Source organism: Aedes aegypti, chromosome 2 (genome assembly GCF_002204515.2).
Source record: "Aedes aegypti strain LVP_AGWG chromosome 2, AaegL5.0 Primary Assembly, whole genome shotgun sequence".
NCBI lineage: Eukaryota > Metazoa > Arthropoda > Insecta > Diptera > Culicidae > Aedes > Aedes aegypti.
The window spans coordinates 110,573,312-110,593,552 of NC_035108.1; the positions used below are offsets into that span (position 1 = coordinate 110,573,312).

The 20,241-nt window shown below is 38.9% G+C and overlaps 1 protein-coding gene across 2 annotated transcripts in view; it reads left to right on the forward strand.

Annotated features, from left to right (window-relative positions):
• The window catches only part of LOC5572753 (cold shock domain-containing protein E1), a 67,723-nt gene that overhangs the window by 29,200 nt on the left and 18,282 nt on the right, over positions 1 to 20,241 (forward strand). The window contains exons 3-7 of one of the 2 annotated variants that reach the window (XM_001660523.2): positions 1,783 to 4,378; positions 12,942 to 13,381; positions 13,452 to 13,843; positions 15,035 to 15,242; positions 15,304 to 15,753. In XM_001660523.2, coding sequence (XP_001660573.2) covers positions 4,336 to 4,378; positions 12,942 to 13,381; positions 13,452 to 13,843; positions 15,035 to 15,242; positions 15,304 to 15,753 — 1,533 coding nt within the window. In that variant the 5' untranslated portion in view covers positions 1,783 to 4,335. The remainder of the gene's footprint in view (positions 1 to 1,782; positions 4,379 to 12,941; positions 13,382 to 13,451; positions 13,844 to 15,034; positions 15,243 to 15,303; positions 15,754 to 20,241) is intronic. The other variant, XM_021841928.1, reaches the window with a different exon arrangement.

Sequence of the window (20,241 nt, forward strand, 5' to 3'; positions counted from 1 at the left end):
GTTCGGTGATTTTTATTTCACAGATCGATCTGTGAACCTTGAAAAAGTTCATCTGTCAAAATCATCGAAAAGTGCTGTGATTTTTCACAAACTTCACGTGGATTTATTGTGTGATGCTGCAGCTTTCACTGAACGTTTCTGTGCTATTTCACAAACTTACTGTAATTGTTTGATATTACCACTGGAATTTCACCGACAATTCAGTATATGTTTACAGTTGTCCGGTGAAAATGTGAAGTAATTTCTCTTGGGTTTTCTGTGATGTTTCTTTATTTCCATCCCCTAATTGTAGCGTCATTCTCGACATTAAAACGTCCAGCCAAAATTTTAACTCTACATTATTTTGTTGAAATAAACAAACAAATATTATCCATAGTAACGTAATTACCAATCAATGTCTAATCCTACTTTGGAAGTCCAAAAAATCAACTAGTTTTACTTTATTTCACTCTTTTCACTGAACAAACATCAAATCTCATCGGTTGAGAAACCCTGCTCTAATTGATAGCAGATAGGAAGGAGTCAAACATTATTGAATAGTATGTGACTTGACACCTACCATCATAAGTGCTCAAAACTAACATAAAAAACTCACCCTGAGGCTATTGAGATACATTTGAATTGCTTAAAAATAAGTCTTTAGTTTATATTCTAAGCATTTAACATAAAATAAAAGTATTCATGGACGAGGTTGGTGGTCCAATGGCTACCGCTTCTGCTTCATAAGCAAAAGGCCAAGGGGTCAATCTCAGGCCCGTCCCTATACTCGTACCTTTTAGTTGTATATTTCACTTGCTTCTCTCTTCCGCTCTTAATATATCACAGTTCAAAGCATTTGCAAGAACCCGAGACGGACAAAAAAAAAACATTTCCCTTCGCTTCCATTTCTTTTTTTTTTTGCGCTATAGCACGCCTTTCGCCTGATACATAGGCAGTCGCTAACCATACAGCAAGCCTCTCTGCCATAAAAATTATACCAGCCCTACCTTCCCGTAAGCACTGGCGTAGACGCAGTGGTATATACGGTCTACTGTGGGAGCCAATTTAATACATCATCAATTCCTCCACCTTCCCCTCATTGGTCCGCACTCTGACGTGGCAGGCGCCATTATCGCCTAAAAATAGAAGATCACCGGTGCACCAGCATACTGAGGGTGTCTGTTATTCCCTAGCAGTCATCTGGTTGGTTCCTAGTGTAAGTGTAGCTGATCTGGCGATACTGGAGTAGGAACCACGGGCGGCCAATCAAGCTCAAGCGCACGCTAAGCATTTGAAATAAATATACAGTAATGACCCGATTTTGTCAGCCCCCGGTTTTGTCTACCCCCGATTTTAGCATCCTTTTTTGCCCGATTTTGTCAGCCTAAAATTTATATTCATTTTAATTAGACTAAACACGTCTATACTGGCATTATTGGGTGCATAAAGACAATTATGACCTTGGCCACGTCTATACAATCATCTTAAGGTCGAAATTTTGAAATATGAAATTCTTAATAATTATCCATGAAATTAATCAATGTATCCGTTCTATGCGGTATGTGTTTAACCGGGGGATAACTGTATGCCTTTGTTACCCTACTAGCACAGAAAAGCATACGTGACACTATCATCACTGTTCATCGATCACCTTTTTAACGCGTTTGCTCTGTTTGTCTGTGCTAGTACTCTTAATAGGTGAATCAATAAATCATATGAATTATTTCGTCATTAACTAATGACCGTTGGCATCGAATGTTATACAGAGACTAACATATGCTTCCTTTCTCCATTCCGATTCAGGGCAGAAGCTGGGCTCGTTGAACATCATTAGCAGTAACTGCCATAAGGCAGACTTAGAACATCTTAGCAACAACATCAACATCCTGCTGCAGAGGGAGCTCAGTGCGAACCAAATCGGCAAGTGTATGTGTTGAAACATATTTTTTTTAGAGACTAGAGAAACAGTTACAGTGAAATTCATAGAGGATAACACCAAAATTCTTCTCGCTTACAAAATCACAACCAGACAATTAGTGTGGTAACGACCGACGACTCACGAGTACGGAAGCCAAAAAATCATCGCAAAGCAACTATTATTGTGTCTGATTTGTATAACTAGCTAGGCTTAGGTGTAGCTAGGACAGGACAGTTCTTCGATCGTTCCTCGTTTTTAATCGATTTTGCGTCTTGCGCACCGGAAGTACTATTGTTTTCCCGCCAATCGCCATCATCGCACCATCACAGCAACAGTAACGAAAAAAATAACATCATCAGCAAAACGGGAAGAAAGGGTAAGCCCAACAGAAACCGTTTAGAGGACAATAGTGCGACGAAAGCAGAAGAAAATTACTACTAAACTATTACCAAGTACAAAATATCAGAAAACAAAAAAATAACGGAAAACTAAGCAAAACAAGGGAAAAGCAACACATTTCGTTAAGTTAGTTTAGTTAAAGTAAAGCAGAACACACGCAGTTGTGGAGTTTCTTAATTGGTTTTAATTGCGGCTGTTTTTCGGTTTCGGACGTCGAGACATCGGAAAGTGAAGTGAGGAAGAGCAGAGACCAAAAGTGCAGAAAAAAAGGACGAAAACAGGATTTTGCTGGGAGTTATTTTGCAGTGGAAGAACGCGTTTTATAGAAGAGACACATAAAGAGAAGAAGGTGGACAGTATAGAAAATATTTAACAAATCTAAAAGTCTAAAGCGGAAAACAAAAGAGGAAATTTAAAATTCTGAAATAAAAAAGAATACAAATAAAACCATTCTGTGATAAAATTTAAAAAAATAACAAGTAAACAAAAGTAAGCGTACGTTTATTGAAGCAAAACTAAGTTTAAGCTAAGAAGTAAGTGAAAACCCCTCTGCCCTGCGAAGGGTGCCACACAAAAACACGAAATAAACTGTAAACTAAACAAAAGAAAGTGAAACAAGAAGCAGAAGAGATCACTTCCTACCGCAACGCAGGCGGGCAAAGCCTGTGCCGAAACGTCAAAAGACTTAGTGAAACAAACCTAACTACAGAACAAGCGAAAAAACAAGTGTAACCGGACAGTGATTCCTTTTACATATAAACTACATATACAAAAGGGGGCAGATAGACATTATTTGCCTAAAATAGCAATCTACGCGCTAGCTTTTATTTATCGAATTTTCCTCTTGTTTTTTTTATTAATCAACTGCTATTTAAGTTTGAGTTTATGAGTTTCTCTCTTGGAGCGACTTCAACGAGTTGAAGAAACGTGGAACTGTTTTTATTTTTCAAAAACCGTGTTGACCCGTGTGAATAATTCTCGAAGCGAGGAGACGGCGAATATATGTATGTTCTTCAAAGAAGAATTCAAAGCAAAAATCTGATATATTATTGAAATTATTAGTGAAAGCAAAGTAAAAAAAAGCAAAACCTAGCTTAGTGCGAACGGCGAAAGAAGAAAGCAAAGTGAAGAAGAGCAATCCCGCAAGAACAGAAACAGTAAACGTCGGTGTGCTTTTTGTGGTTATCATCATCTATCATTATCATTGTTATACTAAACAAAAAAATTGAGAGAAAATATCTCCTGCAAACGGTAATCTACGTGAAGGACTTACAACGTTGTTCAACGCTCCAGCAAACGGACCCTGAAGTGCTCCAAAAAGTGTGTCCTTGCGAAGAAAGAGCAGAGCAAAAGCCCTCGTCGAAACGTGGCCCGAGTCCCCGAGAAGCGATTGTCAGAGGAATAAAAGAGAAAGAATATCCGATAAGGCTGATTTGTGAATATAGAAACCAAATTCAAATATTAATTAATAATTAGAAGCAAGAAGCAAGTAGAACTACAACCATTTTTTCTTCGTCGTAAGTGATTCATTAAGGAGAAAGCTTCACACTTGGAAGAAACCTGCAACTAGTGGAAATTTTAGTGTGATTACCATAGGCAAAAGAAGCGGTGAACATTTTAGTGTGATTACCCTAGCAAAACCGTAACACTAAGAAAAAACAAATTTCGGAAGCATTAATGTTTGGTCTTTGAAAACGAACGCTTTTGGTGTGTACGAAAAGTCAAAAGAATCAGTGGATAATTAGATCAACAAATATAAATTGACTCTCATCTGTTGACCACCGCAGGTCACACTCTGAAACGCCGACACGAAGCAAGGAAGGAGCTCGAAGAAAAGTGGAAGTGAATCTAGCCTGCTCGAGTGTCCGGAGAAGAGCAAATCCAAAACAACCACCGCTGTCGATTGGAAGTGATCTAGTGCTATATCTCGGTTTGGAATTTTTTTTGCGAGTAAAACCGAAGAATTAAAAGTCGTAACCGTGGACTCGCAGTCGCGTTCCCGTCGAGGAGTAGCAACAGGTCCGATTCCCGGCCCACTCATGAACATGGGAAGCCAAGCCAGACCGTTCCGTTCCGCTGATGGTGAGTAGAATCTTTGACCAAGGCCATAGAATTTTTCGCTTATTGGGAATAATATCATAATACAAATTGAAATACATTTGCCTCAAATAATAGGTCATATTAAATTAGTTCAAGCTAAAAAGAACAATTTGCGAATGATCACTCTGATATTTTATGGAACGCGAACGATCGTCGGAGTAATCCGTATTTCAGATTGTATTTTTGGATCTAATGTAGGCTTTTGGAGGTTTACTCCGTACTGTTTGAGGTATTCTTCCCTGGATTGTTACAGAAGTTCTCCCAGAGAATTCTTTTTATATTCTTGTATGGATTTTCTTGAACATTTCTTTAGGAATTATTACAGAGAGTTTACTATCTTTTTTCCAAAAAATCGTTTTAGAAAGTTTTTTCGAGGATTTCTTGAAGAAGATTCCATTGCCAATGTCGCATTGCCGTACTAAGGCGACGTAAGATATCGTAGAAGAACCCATGAGGCCGATTGCAGCGACTTTCTTATATTTGTAGGCCAGAGAATCTACCTTTCTTTTCCTAGGGTCTACCCCCGTCTAACATGATGTTATTTGGCAACATTCCAGGTCCTCTTCTACTGCAAACAGCAGGTGTTGTATTCGTGGCCTTCCACGAAGTCGTCGATGTCTAATTGGTTCCCAGTTGAATATTATTTTTGCAATTCTTTATTATTCGCACAAAGTGACCAGCTCAAGTTGGTTACGCAATTTGTAAATGGCTCTATTCGCAGCCGCTAACGTCACAGAAGGCCGAATCATAAAAGGCTGAATGCACAAAAGGCCGAATCACAGAAGGCCGAATCACAGAAGGCCGAATCACAAAAGGCCGAATCACAAAAAGCCGAATCACAAAAGGCCGAATCACAAAAAGCCGAATCACAAAAGGCCGAATTAAAGTTACAAACCTAAAGAATAACGCTTGGATACGAAAAAAACAAGCCCATGCTTTGTTAAATGCAGTCATGTCAGTAAACAGTGCAAAATTTACATGCGGCTAAGGCGGCATCCACAAATTACGTAACGCTCTAGGGGGAGTAGGCTCAAGCGTTACGGCTCATACCAAAATTAAAAAAAAATCATACAAAAAAGCGTTACGGAGGGGGAGGGGGGGGGGGAGGCCGCCGAAGTCTCCGATATCCGAAGGTTGTGTATAGCATCTATTCGGTGTCATGCAAGAATAGCAAATCCAGGCGTTGACCCGGTATAATGCACACAGAGGATGTTAGGGATAGATAGGGTATAACAAGTGTTTAAGTGATCATAAGAATACTAAGTTTACTAAGAATACTTTTCATCGTACAATGCCCGTTCGATTTTGACTCGGTTTGAATTTGGCAACACGGAAATCCATGTACACAAAAATGGATCATGGTCAGTCAAAAATCCTGTCAATTTCAATGTTTCTGTGGGCCTTCTTAATCCGTATAGGCCTGAGTGAAAGCAAAAATACTGAAACCCTCACCGCTCAGCGAATCCTTAACGGATTCAAATGATTTTTTGTTAGTTCGCTGGCCCACATATCTAGTTTTTAGAAGTGGCCAGAGGAACTCGGAAATATTCCTGTGGCCGGACTTATTCCGGTGGATCACTGGGTCAAGTCGGGTAAAAAAAGGGCTATTTTTGGGGACATGCCAAGTAACTTTTATTTATTTGCAATGACAATCATTTCAATTCACATAAATCATTGAGATGTGATATTCAACATTATAAATGGAGAGTTTTGCACCTCTTAAAATATACCGGATGTGGCCAATCGGACGTAATGCCTGTTAGAACCGGCTGTAGATTTGTTGGATACTAAACCGTTTCAATTCTCGAAAAGTAGAAATCAAACATAATTGTGCATTAACATGCGTTCCCATAAGCTTGGCACATATATTCAGATACAAATTGGCCACTTTATCATAAGTTTGAGGCGTCCCGGGCACGAAAATTGTCATTTGTAGGATTAATCAAATGCAAAACTCATAGTTATCTAATTCAATCGTTTCTCAAATGGTTTACACTGATGAAATTTTCTCAAATTTCCGTCATGTAGTGGCCACATTATAGCCGATTCCGGAAATTATCTGTGACTTGAAATTTGCCTACCTTCAGGGGTACAAACGCACAGTACCCTTCTCACCCGACCTGACCCAGTGATCCACCGGAATAACTCCGGCCACATGAATATTTCCGCGTTCCTCTGCCCACTTCTAGAAACTAGATATGCGTGCCAGTATACTGACAAAAAAATCATTTGAATCCATTAAGAATTCGCTAAGCAGTGAGGGTTTAAGAATTTTTGCTTTCACTCAGGCATATACGGGTTAAGGCTTACCATGTTCAAAATAGGTAAAGTTAATTCGTGGTCATTATTACGGTGATACAAGTTTCAATGAAAACAACCATTAAATTTTGGAACGGTTCAATTTAGGCAACATGAAATTTTTTGGAATGTTGCCAAAATCGAGCAGGCACTGTATACCCTTCCAGTTTTCGCGAGGTTTTTACACTTATGTTGTACAAAATACAACAGTACCACTACTTAAGCTTCAATAGAATTGATTTTAGGTGTGTCAGCTAAGAATACACCAGCTGACACATCCAAAAAACACTAATCATACACTCTTATTCAGCAAGTAATGTTACTTGTGCATCTTGTCCCGCTTACTCTACTGTAAAATGTCAATAATATTGTAGAAACATGTGCTGAATGTTTGTGGCTTCCACTAAAATTTATTTTAAAATTTCGGCCTTCCGTGATTCGGCCTTTTGTATGTTTCGGCCTTTTGTGCTTTCGGCCTTTTGTGGTAGACCCGTTTAAACGCATCCCCATCAAACACCAACACCACTAGGAGTAACAATATCTCTACCTGCAATTATGTTTTGATAGAATTGGTCAGAACCTTTTCCTGGCTCCCTGGTACGTAAACCTACGCTACTGATGGTACTGTGTAGCATCCCCATCAGTCGACATCCGTTGGATATCTCGTCGCCGATGATTACATTGACATCTTGTTTTGGGCACTCTCCGTAGACCTTATCTAGGCTCTCATAAAACTCTTTCTTCGTGTTATCGGGCTCATCGTTCGTTGGCGCATATATGCGGATCAGGCTGTAGTTGAAGAACTTGCCCTTCCTTTCCAACACACAGATTCTGTCGCTCTCCGTTTTCCAAACTATCAAGGTGGTTCAATAAATCGTTTTTGCTCCACACCGCTCATTCGATTCTAAATCAAATTCTGAGTGTCCTCTCAAAAAATGAGCTCATTTGGATGAACACTAAGACTGCCCAAGCGCTTAGTATAGGTAAATCAATCAATTCATTCGATCGGTCATAGTGTTTGCCCACGTGCTCATAAGGGTTAGTGCAACGCTGATACTGTCAGATACATTTGTCAGCTACAACTTTGCCCAAGATCGTATCCAAATCGGACGACTCAGTAATTAGTTATTGATTTATATCTAGGGAAAGTGTACCAGTTATGGCTATAGTGGTTCCCTATTTGGCCATATGTGTTTTCTGGAAAACTTTAACATTTTGAATCTCTTTGAATGTTTTAACATCAAGATATATTTGATATCAAAGTACTTAAACACACAGAATGATTAAAAGTTTTAATATAATTAAATTATCTCGTATGGCGAAATAGGTAACCATTATGTCCATAACTGGTACACTTACCCTAATCGTAAATTCTTCAACAGTGCTCATTTATCTTATGAACATGCAACATTGCTACATCTGGCACGAAAAGATTCTACCCCATTACTCCGAATTCGATTACCCCGATTTCCATTAAGCCGAATGCCATTACCCCGAAATCCAAATCCCCGAACGACCCATAATCCCGAATGACATTACCTCGAATAATGTAAATGTCATCATGTCATCATAATTATAAATTCGGGGAAATAGTATTCGGGGTGATGGAATTCGGGGAAATGGGATTCGGAGTAATGAAATAGAATACAGTTCTTTACCATAAACATACCTATCGAGGTATGTATTCAGATGTTTTTTCTTTGCAAAAATAAATTTTCCCATAGTAAATCCCATACAAATTTTGAACGGCTGGTGTTAAAATATAGTTTCACCGATTGAGCTGAAATTTTGCACAGTTGTTATGGGGCCCAAAAACAATAAAAAAAAGTGAACTGGAGCGAGAATCTGAATATTGTCCCACACTTTCTTGCCCCGCCTACCCCTACGACCAAAGGCAACGATCAACAAAAATTGCATGCCTAGTGCAGCATAACAAATGGTGATTGATTGCTGTGACACGTTGAGGACCGGTGTATTTCGGAAAAACGTAGTTTTTGTACTGAATGTAGATTTTTGATGGTTCAATAATTAGGTACCATTTCAGAAATTTCTTTCACAATTTTAACAAGATTCCTCTTAAAGTTCTTCTGTGCATTCTCCCAACAAGTTCCATACGGATATTTTACAGGTATTACTGAAGAGATTCCTTCAAGGACTGCTTTCCTGATCCTGTTTTAAATTTATCATGGAAAATCTTCCAGGAAAGATCCCAAAGATTGCTTCTGCGAATTTCTCCAGGAGTTCGTCAAATAAATCCTACAGGGATTCCTAATAGATTTTATCCAGGGATTATTTCTGAAATTATTCCGAGAGATTTAACTACACTGAAACAAGCGTTGCAGTAATGAGAACCATGAACGTGTTTTTAAATTTACTATTCCAACCACGATTGAGCTATCGTGAACGCTTTTTATTTGCGTTTTGTTCCCTCTCAATCCAACCGCGTCGATAGCCGAGCGGCTAGCGTTCGCGCTTGACAATCCCCAGATCCTCGGTTCGATTCTGGTCTGCTGCAAGTTTTTAACCATGATATAGTCATTTTTACTATAAAAATGGTGCCATGGTAAAATTGAATGCACAATATATTCTAAATAAATGCGAATTTAGTCTGCACAAATCAAGTGGCGTTGTGTATTTAATTTAACCCTCTGATATAGTATTTTCAACCGCAACGCTGTTCTCAGTGTAGGGACAAATTTTAGGATGTGCCCAGAATTTGAAAAGATAATTCCTTGATGGATACTTCAAAATAAGAGATTTCTTTGGGAGTTCCTCTTGTGATTCCTTTTTGATCAAATTCCGTTCGGAACATCGATTATCGCTGATTTTTCGACGATATGCTTCAGCGATTCGTTTTAGAATTTCTTTAAGGTGAAACGGCTCATCCAAAGATGGCCTTCACAATTACCGTCTTGTGCTCTACTCAAGATTATATAGAAACTTACATTGAGAAAAAGTAATCCAATAACGTACGAATGTTCGTTGTTTCCTCCTCTAGATTCGTGTCTTTGAAGGTTTGGTACAATGATATTTTATATGTCTCCATTGACAAAGTTGCAATTTTTTTATTTCGTGTGGTTCACAAGGGTGTAATCTGCGGCCAGATCCATGAGAAAAAAAAACACACGGAGTGCCGCAACACCGACGTCCCACTAAAACCAGCCAATAATCCGCATTGAGGTGTACAGAAGACACAGACATTATCCTTGGCCTCAGACCTTTTTCTCCCAATTGGTTATTACGGTATTATTCGCAGAAGATGTAGTATCGTACTCTATGCCCTGTCCTATGACAGGACTACCCAACCCGAATTGTTTGTCAAATCAATTATGAGTTTCATCCCAAATTTGGTTGGTGCAAACTTCAGAGACAATTTTAATGTTTTCCTAGAAGCAAATAAGTCAGCCAATGTTTTTTTTTAATAAATTGAAAATAGACATTTGTTCTTGTGATGATTGTGCTCAGGATTACATCAGAATCCAGTCCATCATTCTTCTGAAAGTTTTGGGCAAAACTATGAGAGATTATGGCCAGGATTCTAAAGAATCCTATTCAGTTTTCTGTTTTATGTTTTCAAACGATTGTGTCATAATCTCGTCTAATATGTTTTGAAAATCCTACACAAGGATCTTGAAGAATGAAATCTCCGAATACGCAAACTACGCTACGAATCCTGTGCAAATCATACACAGAATACGAGTTTCCTGCCTAAAATTGTATGAGCTTTCAATCTTCCTCGGGGTCTGCCTAATACAGTGCTGTTCTGAATAATAGCAGCGCATGTCGATTTTCATACAAAATGCTCAACTTTGACATGCTGTAATTTTGTTCCCTTTCAAGCAATCGAGCTGAAATTTTCTCCACAGAACTACAAATATGATCAATTTTGTAACTACAAAATTTCAGTTTTTTCTGAGTCCCTGCCGAAAAGTGAGACACTAGGTGAAATTTTTCGAAAAAATAGCAGTTTTTCATTTTAAAATTTTTCTTCTACAAATATTTTAAACATTTTCCGTTTAGGTGTAGGTTTGATAAGTAGGAGGAGATCGTTCCAATGGTAAGTGATATACAATTTAAAACTATAATGTCAAGTCGAAATTCAAATTTTTAAAACTGCTATTTTTTCGAACAATTTCACCTAGTATCTCACTTTCCGGCAGGGGCTTAGAAAATTTTGAAATTTTGTGTTTACAAAATTGGGCATATTTGTAATTTTGTGGAGAAAATTTCAACTCGATTGCTTGAAAGGGAACAAAACTACAGCATGTCAAAGTAGAGCTTTTGTATGAAAATCGACATGCGCTGCTATTATTCAGAACAGCACTGTATCTTTCCGAAGTGTACCAAGTAAGTTCAATTTCTTTCCCAAGTATAAAATTCATGCTTAGTGTTTTGTTCAACTTATGTATGATTCCAGGCACTATCTCACTTATCACCGAAAATTTGTTCAAACTTAGTAGAAATTCAATTTTATCTATTAAATAGTGAAGAGAATTTATGGATGTTTTTTTTAATCATTACACGTAAATTTATTTTATTTTTTTAATAATACGTTTTAAACAGGGTTGGGAAAAAAATCTGAAATTCACTCTACAGTAGCCAAACAAAACCAATCATCGTGAAACTCACGCTCATCGCTGCTGTAGGCAAAAAGCCTTGAAAATTGCAAAACACCCGTTGCTAAGGGCAACCCAAAATTACTGTAGAAAAATGTTCTATTTCCCGCATTTAGAGCCTTCAATGACACTACTTATTTAGAAAAAAATCATGTACCCAATAGGGCTCTGCACTGTTTTGATTTTGCATGGGATTTTGACGTTTACTGGCCTTGTTGTTTACAAATTTTATATAAGTTATAAGACGTTTGAGCGGTGCCGTGTTATTTACGTGAATACGGCACCGCTCAAACGTCAAATTAGTGAACTCGTACATTGGTCCATCCCAGTAGGGCAAGTGTACCATTAGTGGTGCACCTAAGGGAAAACTGCTAAAACACGGTGTTAAGATCATGAAATATATGATTTAAACGTATCATTCGATAGATCTCAAATCCTTCTATCATTCAAATGTATAAAAATTACGATTCATTTGAAATTTCCCTGCAAAAAGCCTTGCACCAATAATAGGAACACTGTTCCTTTAGTGGAGGTATATTTTAAGGATGGTTCCTTTAGTGGCGCAAACCATTGATTTCTTATGGGACCCTCCACTATGGGTACTGATGCACCACTATAGGTGCAAAGGAGCAAAAAAATTAAGCAAAATAATTGTTTTAAATAGTTTTACGGTTAAATTTCATGAATATTATTCGATTACTTGTATCATTTTCGCATCGTACATAATACAAAAATATCACATAATCATTTATTAGCGCGAAACATGCCAAAACACACTACCTCCACTAAGGGAGCGTTTGCCCTATAGAGTTGTGAATTGTATGCTACACTGACATGTTCCTGCTTGAAAGCAGGTAGAGCACTAGTTTGTGAGTTGTAGATTCTTGTAAGATAAAGCTGCATCAGTTTCACTCATTTGGTAGACACTGCATCGTTTCTAGGCGAAAATATTTGCTCTTATGTATGAAGTGCAATCTGTACTTCAACATCACGTAATAGGTAAATGTCCCATAAAAGAATATCAATCCCATGTTTGCTGGATTTCCTATTCATATGGATCATCTATTCGTTTATGGCCAGTAAAGAATTATACTTTAATTTAGATAATTTACTTTTTAAAGTTTGTATGAGTATATGGTCATTCTTCCATTACTGAATGTAAATTGAATGAAAAGCTAGCACGCAATCGAGCATCGTATGACTTCACTGGTCAAGCCAGCTATTCCAATTTCAAAGTGCTTCAGATCAATTCTTGGTTAGCAACTCTACAATTCTGGAATTTTTCTGAGTCACATGCTCAAACAAAATTGTATATTACTGAGTTATTTTCAGTTGTGGCAAAACTTTGCATAAGCAAATCTGTATAAGCAGAATTACCATGTCAAAAGCCGAGGTTTCAAATAATTGGCTTTCCGTTATTGACTCAACTAACTCATGGCGAATATTCAAAGATCTGAATTATTTGTTTGGATTGTTGTGAATCTGACTATGGATTGCGGAACTTCGTATTTTGTGATATATAAATGCTCCGTACTCTTATTACGAATGTCAACTTGAAAGATAAGAGTGTGGTCTGAACTGAAAACCCTCAAAAAGCTTTGCAACTAATGCTTTCTTTTCCCCCTTTGCAGCCGGTCCGTTCATGGACTACGTCGACTACGGCCAGCGGGACATGTTGTTCGGTGGTCAGGGCAATCCGCCCTCGTCTTCGCGCCCTCCGTTGACTCCGTCGAACTCGTTCCCACCGATCGGAACATTCACGCTGGATTCGGCCTCCATGGGGACTCCCCAGAGCCAAAGTTCCGTCTTTGGCGGAAGTGACACGATGAGTGTTCTCGGGGGATCGAGTACTACCGGATCGATCGGGGTGTTCAACGCCAACTCCATGATGAACATGTCCGGGGGAAGTGGTGGTAGTGGTAGCAGTGTCGGTGGATCCGGAGGCGGTTCATCTGGCAATGCTGCTTCTGGCAACTCTAGCAACTCGTACGGCTCGGGGTCACAATCGAATAGCAACGGGGTCGATGCCAACCAAGGAACTCGCGAAACGGGAATCATCGAGAAGTTGTTGGTAAGTGGGGAAAAGATCGCTTCCTGGGATTGTTCAGGTACTATAATCACAAACATGGATTTGCTTTCAGCATTCGTATGGCTTCATCCAGTGCTGCGAGCGCCAAGCTAGGCTCTTTTTCCACTTTTCTCAGTTCGGTGGAACCATCGAGCACCTCAAGATTGGTGATCCGGTCGAGTTTGAAATGACGTACGATCGCCGTACGGGCAAACCGATCGCCAGTCAGGTGAGCAAGATCGCTCCGGAGGTGGTGCTGTCGGAGGAACGGGTCACCGGAACGGTTACCACCGAACTGAAGACCGAATCGTCGCAAGCTTCGTCGAGCGATACCACGACCGGTCGGATTAGCTACGAGAATCGTGGCGAGTGCTTTTTCCTACCTTATACCAAAGATGATGTCGAGGGTAACGTTTGTCTGAGAGCTGGCGATAAAGTCAGCTTTCAGATTGCCACCAATCAGAGGTATGTTCGGAAGGGCTGGTAAAAAGGTGTCCCACATCAAAATGCATCACGCGAAAAACGCTGTAGAAAATTATTTATTGAGTATCTTATCTTAAAACTTCATGTAGAAGTAGTTTAGAATGTATTTTAATCGCTGTTATTTTTTTTTTTCTCAAAAATTGGAAAAAAATTGTATCGGTCTATGATCAGCATTTTTTTTCATGTTGTAACGAGCTTGATAAATAACAGTAGCGAAAGGAAGCCCCAAAGAGAGAGCGATTATAAAATACATTTCTCTCGCTTATTTACCATTGGGTGTTTTATTTTACAGGCGTGACAAACAATCCTAAACAACTGATAACAATACTATCCCGCAGCTATATGCTTGTTTAGATGGGTTTTATCACGCACTGTTATCTATCCGATCTAATCATAGTTGTAGCAGAAGATGATAAAGAGACTATCATGATGTGCTGCGGATCATGATTGTTACAGAGCGCGATAAGTGAGAGATACTCACAATTTTCTCAAAATTCAATTCCTGCGTCCTACACACACGAGCTAAGGCACATCGAAAAATACTGGGCTATTTGGAAGCAAGTACTACGGAAGCATTCCAAGGATGTCCGATCTGAGGAAGACATGAAGAAAAAGTGGGGTTCCGTACAGAAGAAGCTGCAGCTAGATGTTGTACAAAACCTAATCGGAGTTAAATTAATTAACTCATTACGCGTGGTAAAGATGGATAAATTATGGGTGGAATTATGAAAAAAAAATCCACGTGCTCGGCTGGGATTCGAACCCAGAATTCTTGTATGCTAGACGAGCGCTTTACCAACTAAGCTACCGAGCCACTTGGTGACCCAATAACTGAGTTGGTGTCAATACACACGTGGAACCGAGCACGTGGATTTTTTTCATAATTTCACCCATAATTTGTCCATCTTTACCACGTGTAATGAGTTAATTAATTTAATAACCATGCGGATTGGATTACCGAACAGCTCAATATAAGCGTCAATTTATACTAAGCGGAGTTATTATTATAGCATTGAAGCGGAATGAAAAAATAGGCTTATAAAGGGTTATATTTCATTGTCTGAAAGTTTGAAAAGGTTCATTCAACTACCGCGTTTTTCCTTGATTCAATTTGATGTGGAACACCCTTCAGAATCATAATACGAATATATGTATAACTGAGTTCTTTTATAGGGGCAACTTGGGAGCATGCCATATTCGTTTAGAAAATCCGGCCCATCCGGTCAAGTATCGTGGAGTGGTTTGCTCGATGAAGGACACGTTCGGTTTCATCGAACGGGCCGATGTTGTGAAGGAAATTTTCTTCCACTTTTCGGAAACCGACAACACCATCGAGTTGCGTCCGGGAGATGATGTGGAGTTCATCATACAGACCAGAAATGTAAGACCTTTTTGCATGAGAAATAAATGAACAAAGTTATATCTTTTTACACGTTTCAAAGCAGGGTAAAGAGGTTGCATGCAACATTGCCCGTCTCCCGCCGGGGTCGGTCATTTTCGAGGACGTTGATTCCACCATCTACAAGGGCCAGGTGCTCAAATCACTCGATCGCAACAACCAGTTGCGCCAACAGAACAACGATCCGCTACCCGGACGAATTAGATATAGAGCTGCCGACCATTCGGAAGTAGAAGTGCCATTCGGGGACAAGGACCAGAAGGGTGACTTCACCCTGCGCCACGGGGACTGGGTGCAGTTCCTGCTGGCGACCGACCGTCGCGATCAGTTGCAGCGGGCCACTTCCATCTCGCTGTTGGACGAAACGTTCCAGGTTTCCGGCGAGAAGCGCGAGCAAGGCGTCGTGGCATCGCTCAAGGAAGGGTTCGGTTTTCTGCGCTGCGTCGAACGTAACATAAGACTGTTTTTCCACTTCACCGAGGTGTTGGACACGGTATGTAATCTTAAATAGACTATCCATACGGAATCGCGTGAAAAAGTATTGCAACACTCATTTCAATATCTATACATCCACAAAAAGTTGAGCATCATTTAAAAACAGGTAAATTCGTATTGCTATATTTAAAAAACGTGCCAATCAGAAAATAAGGTTGCCCAGAACAGCCTGGTTTCAAAACTCTGCCGCTACGTGGCACTAACTAGTTTCAGATGAGATAGAAATTTCGAGCCTCCTATCTCATGTTTTTGATAAGGTTAAATAAAAGTTTGATGCTTTGCAAAGCTGGTAACTGGTTTTGAGGCATTGGAAGTGGTTCAATGCAAGTCTCTCAAAATGTCTCCATAGATTTATACTAGAATACTTGCAAGGACTTATAACTCAAAAATTCACTCAGGAGTTCTTCCAGAAATTGCACTAGCAATTTCCTAAACAATACTTAAAGTCATGTATTTAAAATTTACTCTAAGAATACGCTACTACATCCAGCAGTTACCGCATGTTCTAAGCAGTGTTGGGAAACTCGTGAGTACTCACCGAAAACTGCAAACTCACTCGCGAGTATGAGTTGTACAGCTTGAACTCTCGCGTGAGTATACTCAGACGTGAGTTCAAGCTGTACAACTCATACTCGTGAGTGAGTTTTTGACTAACGCTAACTCACTCGTGAGTAATTTTACTCACTTGAAGTGTTGTAAATGTTCTAAAAGCTTGCGTATGACTCATATTAATAATAGGTAATGAGTAAGAAGAACAGCCTTGTTGCGACCTTATTCAAATGAAAATATGGAAATTTAATTCTTAACTTTCGGGCTGTCGCGCTGTTGTACTTTGTACAACAGTTGTAATTTATAAGCTATCATTTTGCAACACAGATATCTATCGACATCGAACCAAAATCAAGAATCTTCCTAAGAACAATACTCGACAGTTTTTATTTACAGTATGGCCCTTTATAATACGGTAAAATCAACAAATGTACATGGAAGTCGCATAATAATGAACGCACTATATACGGTTCGAGGAAACCACAGTTCAAAATCGTCATATCTCAAAACCCAGATAATAAAACATGGGGTCTTTAGTAAAGTTCTTCTTGAGGTGAAGCGCTATCTGATGGTACCTCATTTAATTCGGAATTTGACCACTAGGTGGCACTTGTGGGCATGGAAGGTTTACTTTTGTTTTGCAGATATTTCAGGATCTTGACCCTTTAGAAGGATGTCGTCTTCGGCAAAACTGTTTAGTAAGTTAAGGACTATTATTTTTCCGAGCTAGTTGATTCAAAATTTTGCCACTAGGCAGCGCTAATGAGCATGAAACTTTTGTTTGCAGATATCTCAGGAGCCTGACCACGTAGAAAGATAGTGTTTTCGGCAAAGTCGCTCAGTTGCTCAAAGGCTATCATTATTTGAGCCAAGAAATATGATATTTTGCCACCAGGCGACGCTAGTGAGCATGACATTTTTGTTTTGCGGATACTGCAGGATCTTGACTTTTTAGACAGGCACCTTCGGCAAAGTTGTTCAGAAGCTCAGGAGCTATCATTATTTTACAAAATCTCGAACTTTAAGGATTAAACAAAGAAAGAATTTGAGCTACTCAACAACTCTACCGAAGACGCCATCTTTCTAAGTGATCAAGCTCCTGAGATATTTGCGAAACAAATGTTTTATGCTCACTAGCGCTGCCTGGTGGCTAAATTTTGAATCAACTAGCTCAAACAATGATAGTCCTTGAGTTACCGAATAACTTTGCCGAAGACGCCATCTTTCTGAGTGGTCAGGATCTTGAGATCTAAGAAACAAAAGTTTCAGGCTCACTAGCGCCGTCTAGTGGCAAAATCCCGAAATTTCTTGGCTAAATTAATAATAGCCCTTAAGCTATTGAACAATTTTGCCAAAGACGTCATCTTTCTAGGTGGTCAGACTCGTGAGATTCGCATGACATCCGTTACCTTATAAATTTCACGAATGAAGAATGATTAAACTTGTGATTTTTCGAGCTGATTTTTCATCGATGGGGTTATATGAGCACCCAACTTTTTTATTGTGAATTCATCACATATAATCTTTACTCACTAAACACTCCAAAAGATTAAGCAGCAAAAAGATTAAATTTAACACTTCAGTCGTCGCGCTGTTGTATTTTGTACAACAGTGGTGAAAAAACCTCGTTTATCGTGCACAGCATCAGCGTGGTGGTTCTGACGGTGTCAAACCGCGCGACGACTGAAGGGTTAAAAAAACATCATTGTCTGTTTGTGTACATAAACCGGTGTTCTAAAGAACACACTAGTTAGGAATAATTTACTTCTTTTAACTGATGCATACCATATGTGCAATTCAAACACATATTAGAAAATCGTTTTTTATTGCTGATTTCTGCTTCATTTTCTTTAATTTTACCACGAACAGAGATGCTTAGGATTACGAAGCTTCTTTATGTGTCATATACTTAGTGAAAATGTAGATATAATCAGCCCAGGAACAGTTCTTCAGAATGTTTTAAAATTACACACGAGATGAGCTGGTTCAGATTGATATTGTTCACATCGTAATCAATGTTGTTTAACTTCGTTTTGGCTTGTATTGGGTTTCGTTGCACAACCTCTAGCTTTTAAAGGCTTTCATTTTGATGAAAATTAGATGATCATCCCTATGGTGCATGAACCTACGACCCTAGTTTGAGTCATGTCTGAAGAATTCAGAACACGCAAAGCAAAGTTATCCCAGCATCTATTTATTAGGTAAAATAATCATTTTAAATTAAATTAAACTCAAAACTTAATTTTTTTTTTCTCGGTATTGAGAATCACTTAAATGAGCGGTATTACGTACAAGTATACTAAAACAAAAGGATCATAGCACAACCGCAATAATAAAAACCTGAGACAGAGACTCGACAATACGTATCTGTATTTCGTGCCAAAACGAATCAGCCTCAGATCGGTCCGCCGAACAGCGTTACCAGTAATGATTTGTACGGCAATATCAGCAATCATTTCTTCTGTGTTTTCGCTCGCTTTTTCGCTCTTCTTTTCAATTTTTAATTATGTGCACCAGCTTTCTGGCAACACAAAGAACAGACAAAAGGAAAAGTAAACTATCAAGAAGCCAAGTATCACATATTGTCAAAGTCGTTAAAAATTAGCAGCCAATCGAGCATTACACCTGTCAAGCATCTTTAAATCCACAGCAACATATGAAATGGGCAGGATGTCAATCGCAGACAAACTTTATGTATAACACTTTTACTAATATTTCTATTAAAATTTTATTGTCAGTAAAAAAAGCATTTAGAAAATGTTTCAGTATTGTTTTATGTCGCTATACGAACGAAATTGGTGCGGGAAATATTTGAACACAAAAACACTTTCGTTATTATAACTTGTTGAACCATGTTTAAAAAGTGACTTTAAATTCAGTAATGTTTAAACACCCATACTAAAAAATGCATATCACAATACAGAAGTCGACAGCAGCTGTCAACATATTGAATTATTTATATTTAAAGTCTTCCACCTTGAACAAAACATACTAAAGTACAATGTAATTTTGCTTCGGGAATTGGTTACTCACCATAGAGTAACTTACTCACTCACCCGAGAGTAATGACGTCATACTCACTGCGAGTATTACTCTTTACGTGAGTAATACTCGCAGTGAGCTATGACGTCATACTCTCGCGTGAGTAAGAGTAAGGAATGAGTAACTCACAGCGAGAGTATTACTCGCAAACGAGTAAGAGAGTGAGTAATTTTTAACTCGCGAGCACGAGTTTCCTAATGCTGGTTCTAAGAGGTTTCACTATAACTCTTCCGATTTCTTCAGTTATTACCCTCACCAAAAATCCTAAACAGGAGACCTTTAAAAAATCACAGATGTTTATACCAGAGTTCTTGAAGAAATTCGTTAACGTATTTCTTGAGAAACTCTACTAGAACTGCTGTAGTCGTTTCTACGAAAAAAAAAATAGTTATTGTTTCAGCCACTTTTAGATGGATTCCTTCAAGAATTTATATGCAGGAATTGTGCTAAAAATCCTACAGAGATCGTCTCTTTAGAAAATTTTGCAGGCTCTTATCTAGGAATTCGATTTCCACACTCAGGCAAATGGACTATCGATAAACATAGGAACCCCTTATGAAAATTCGCCACAAGAAATCGGGTTGAAATTCATAAATTTGCCTTATGAAACCAAAATTTGAAAACAAAAATAATTTTCGCGGCAACCTGGAATCGAACCAAGGACCTTGCGATCGATAGGCTCGTGCGTACACCCTGCGCCTATTGACGCCTTGATATGGAGTGATGCTAAAACGATACATAAAGCGTTCGTATTGCGATAATCGTTCCATCTTTCATAAGGCAAAATGTATGAATTTCGATAGTCCAGTTCGCTGCGTGCAGTAGTTATCTTAGAGCAACGGTGCGCGACTAAACTAAATTACATTGCGCAGTATCATTACGCTGAACCGTACAG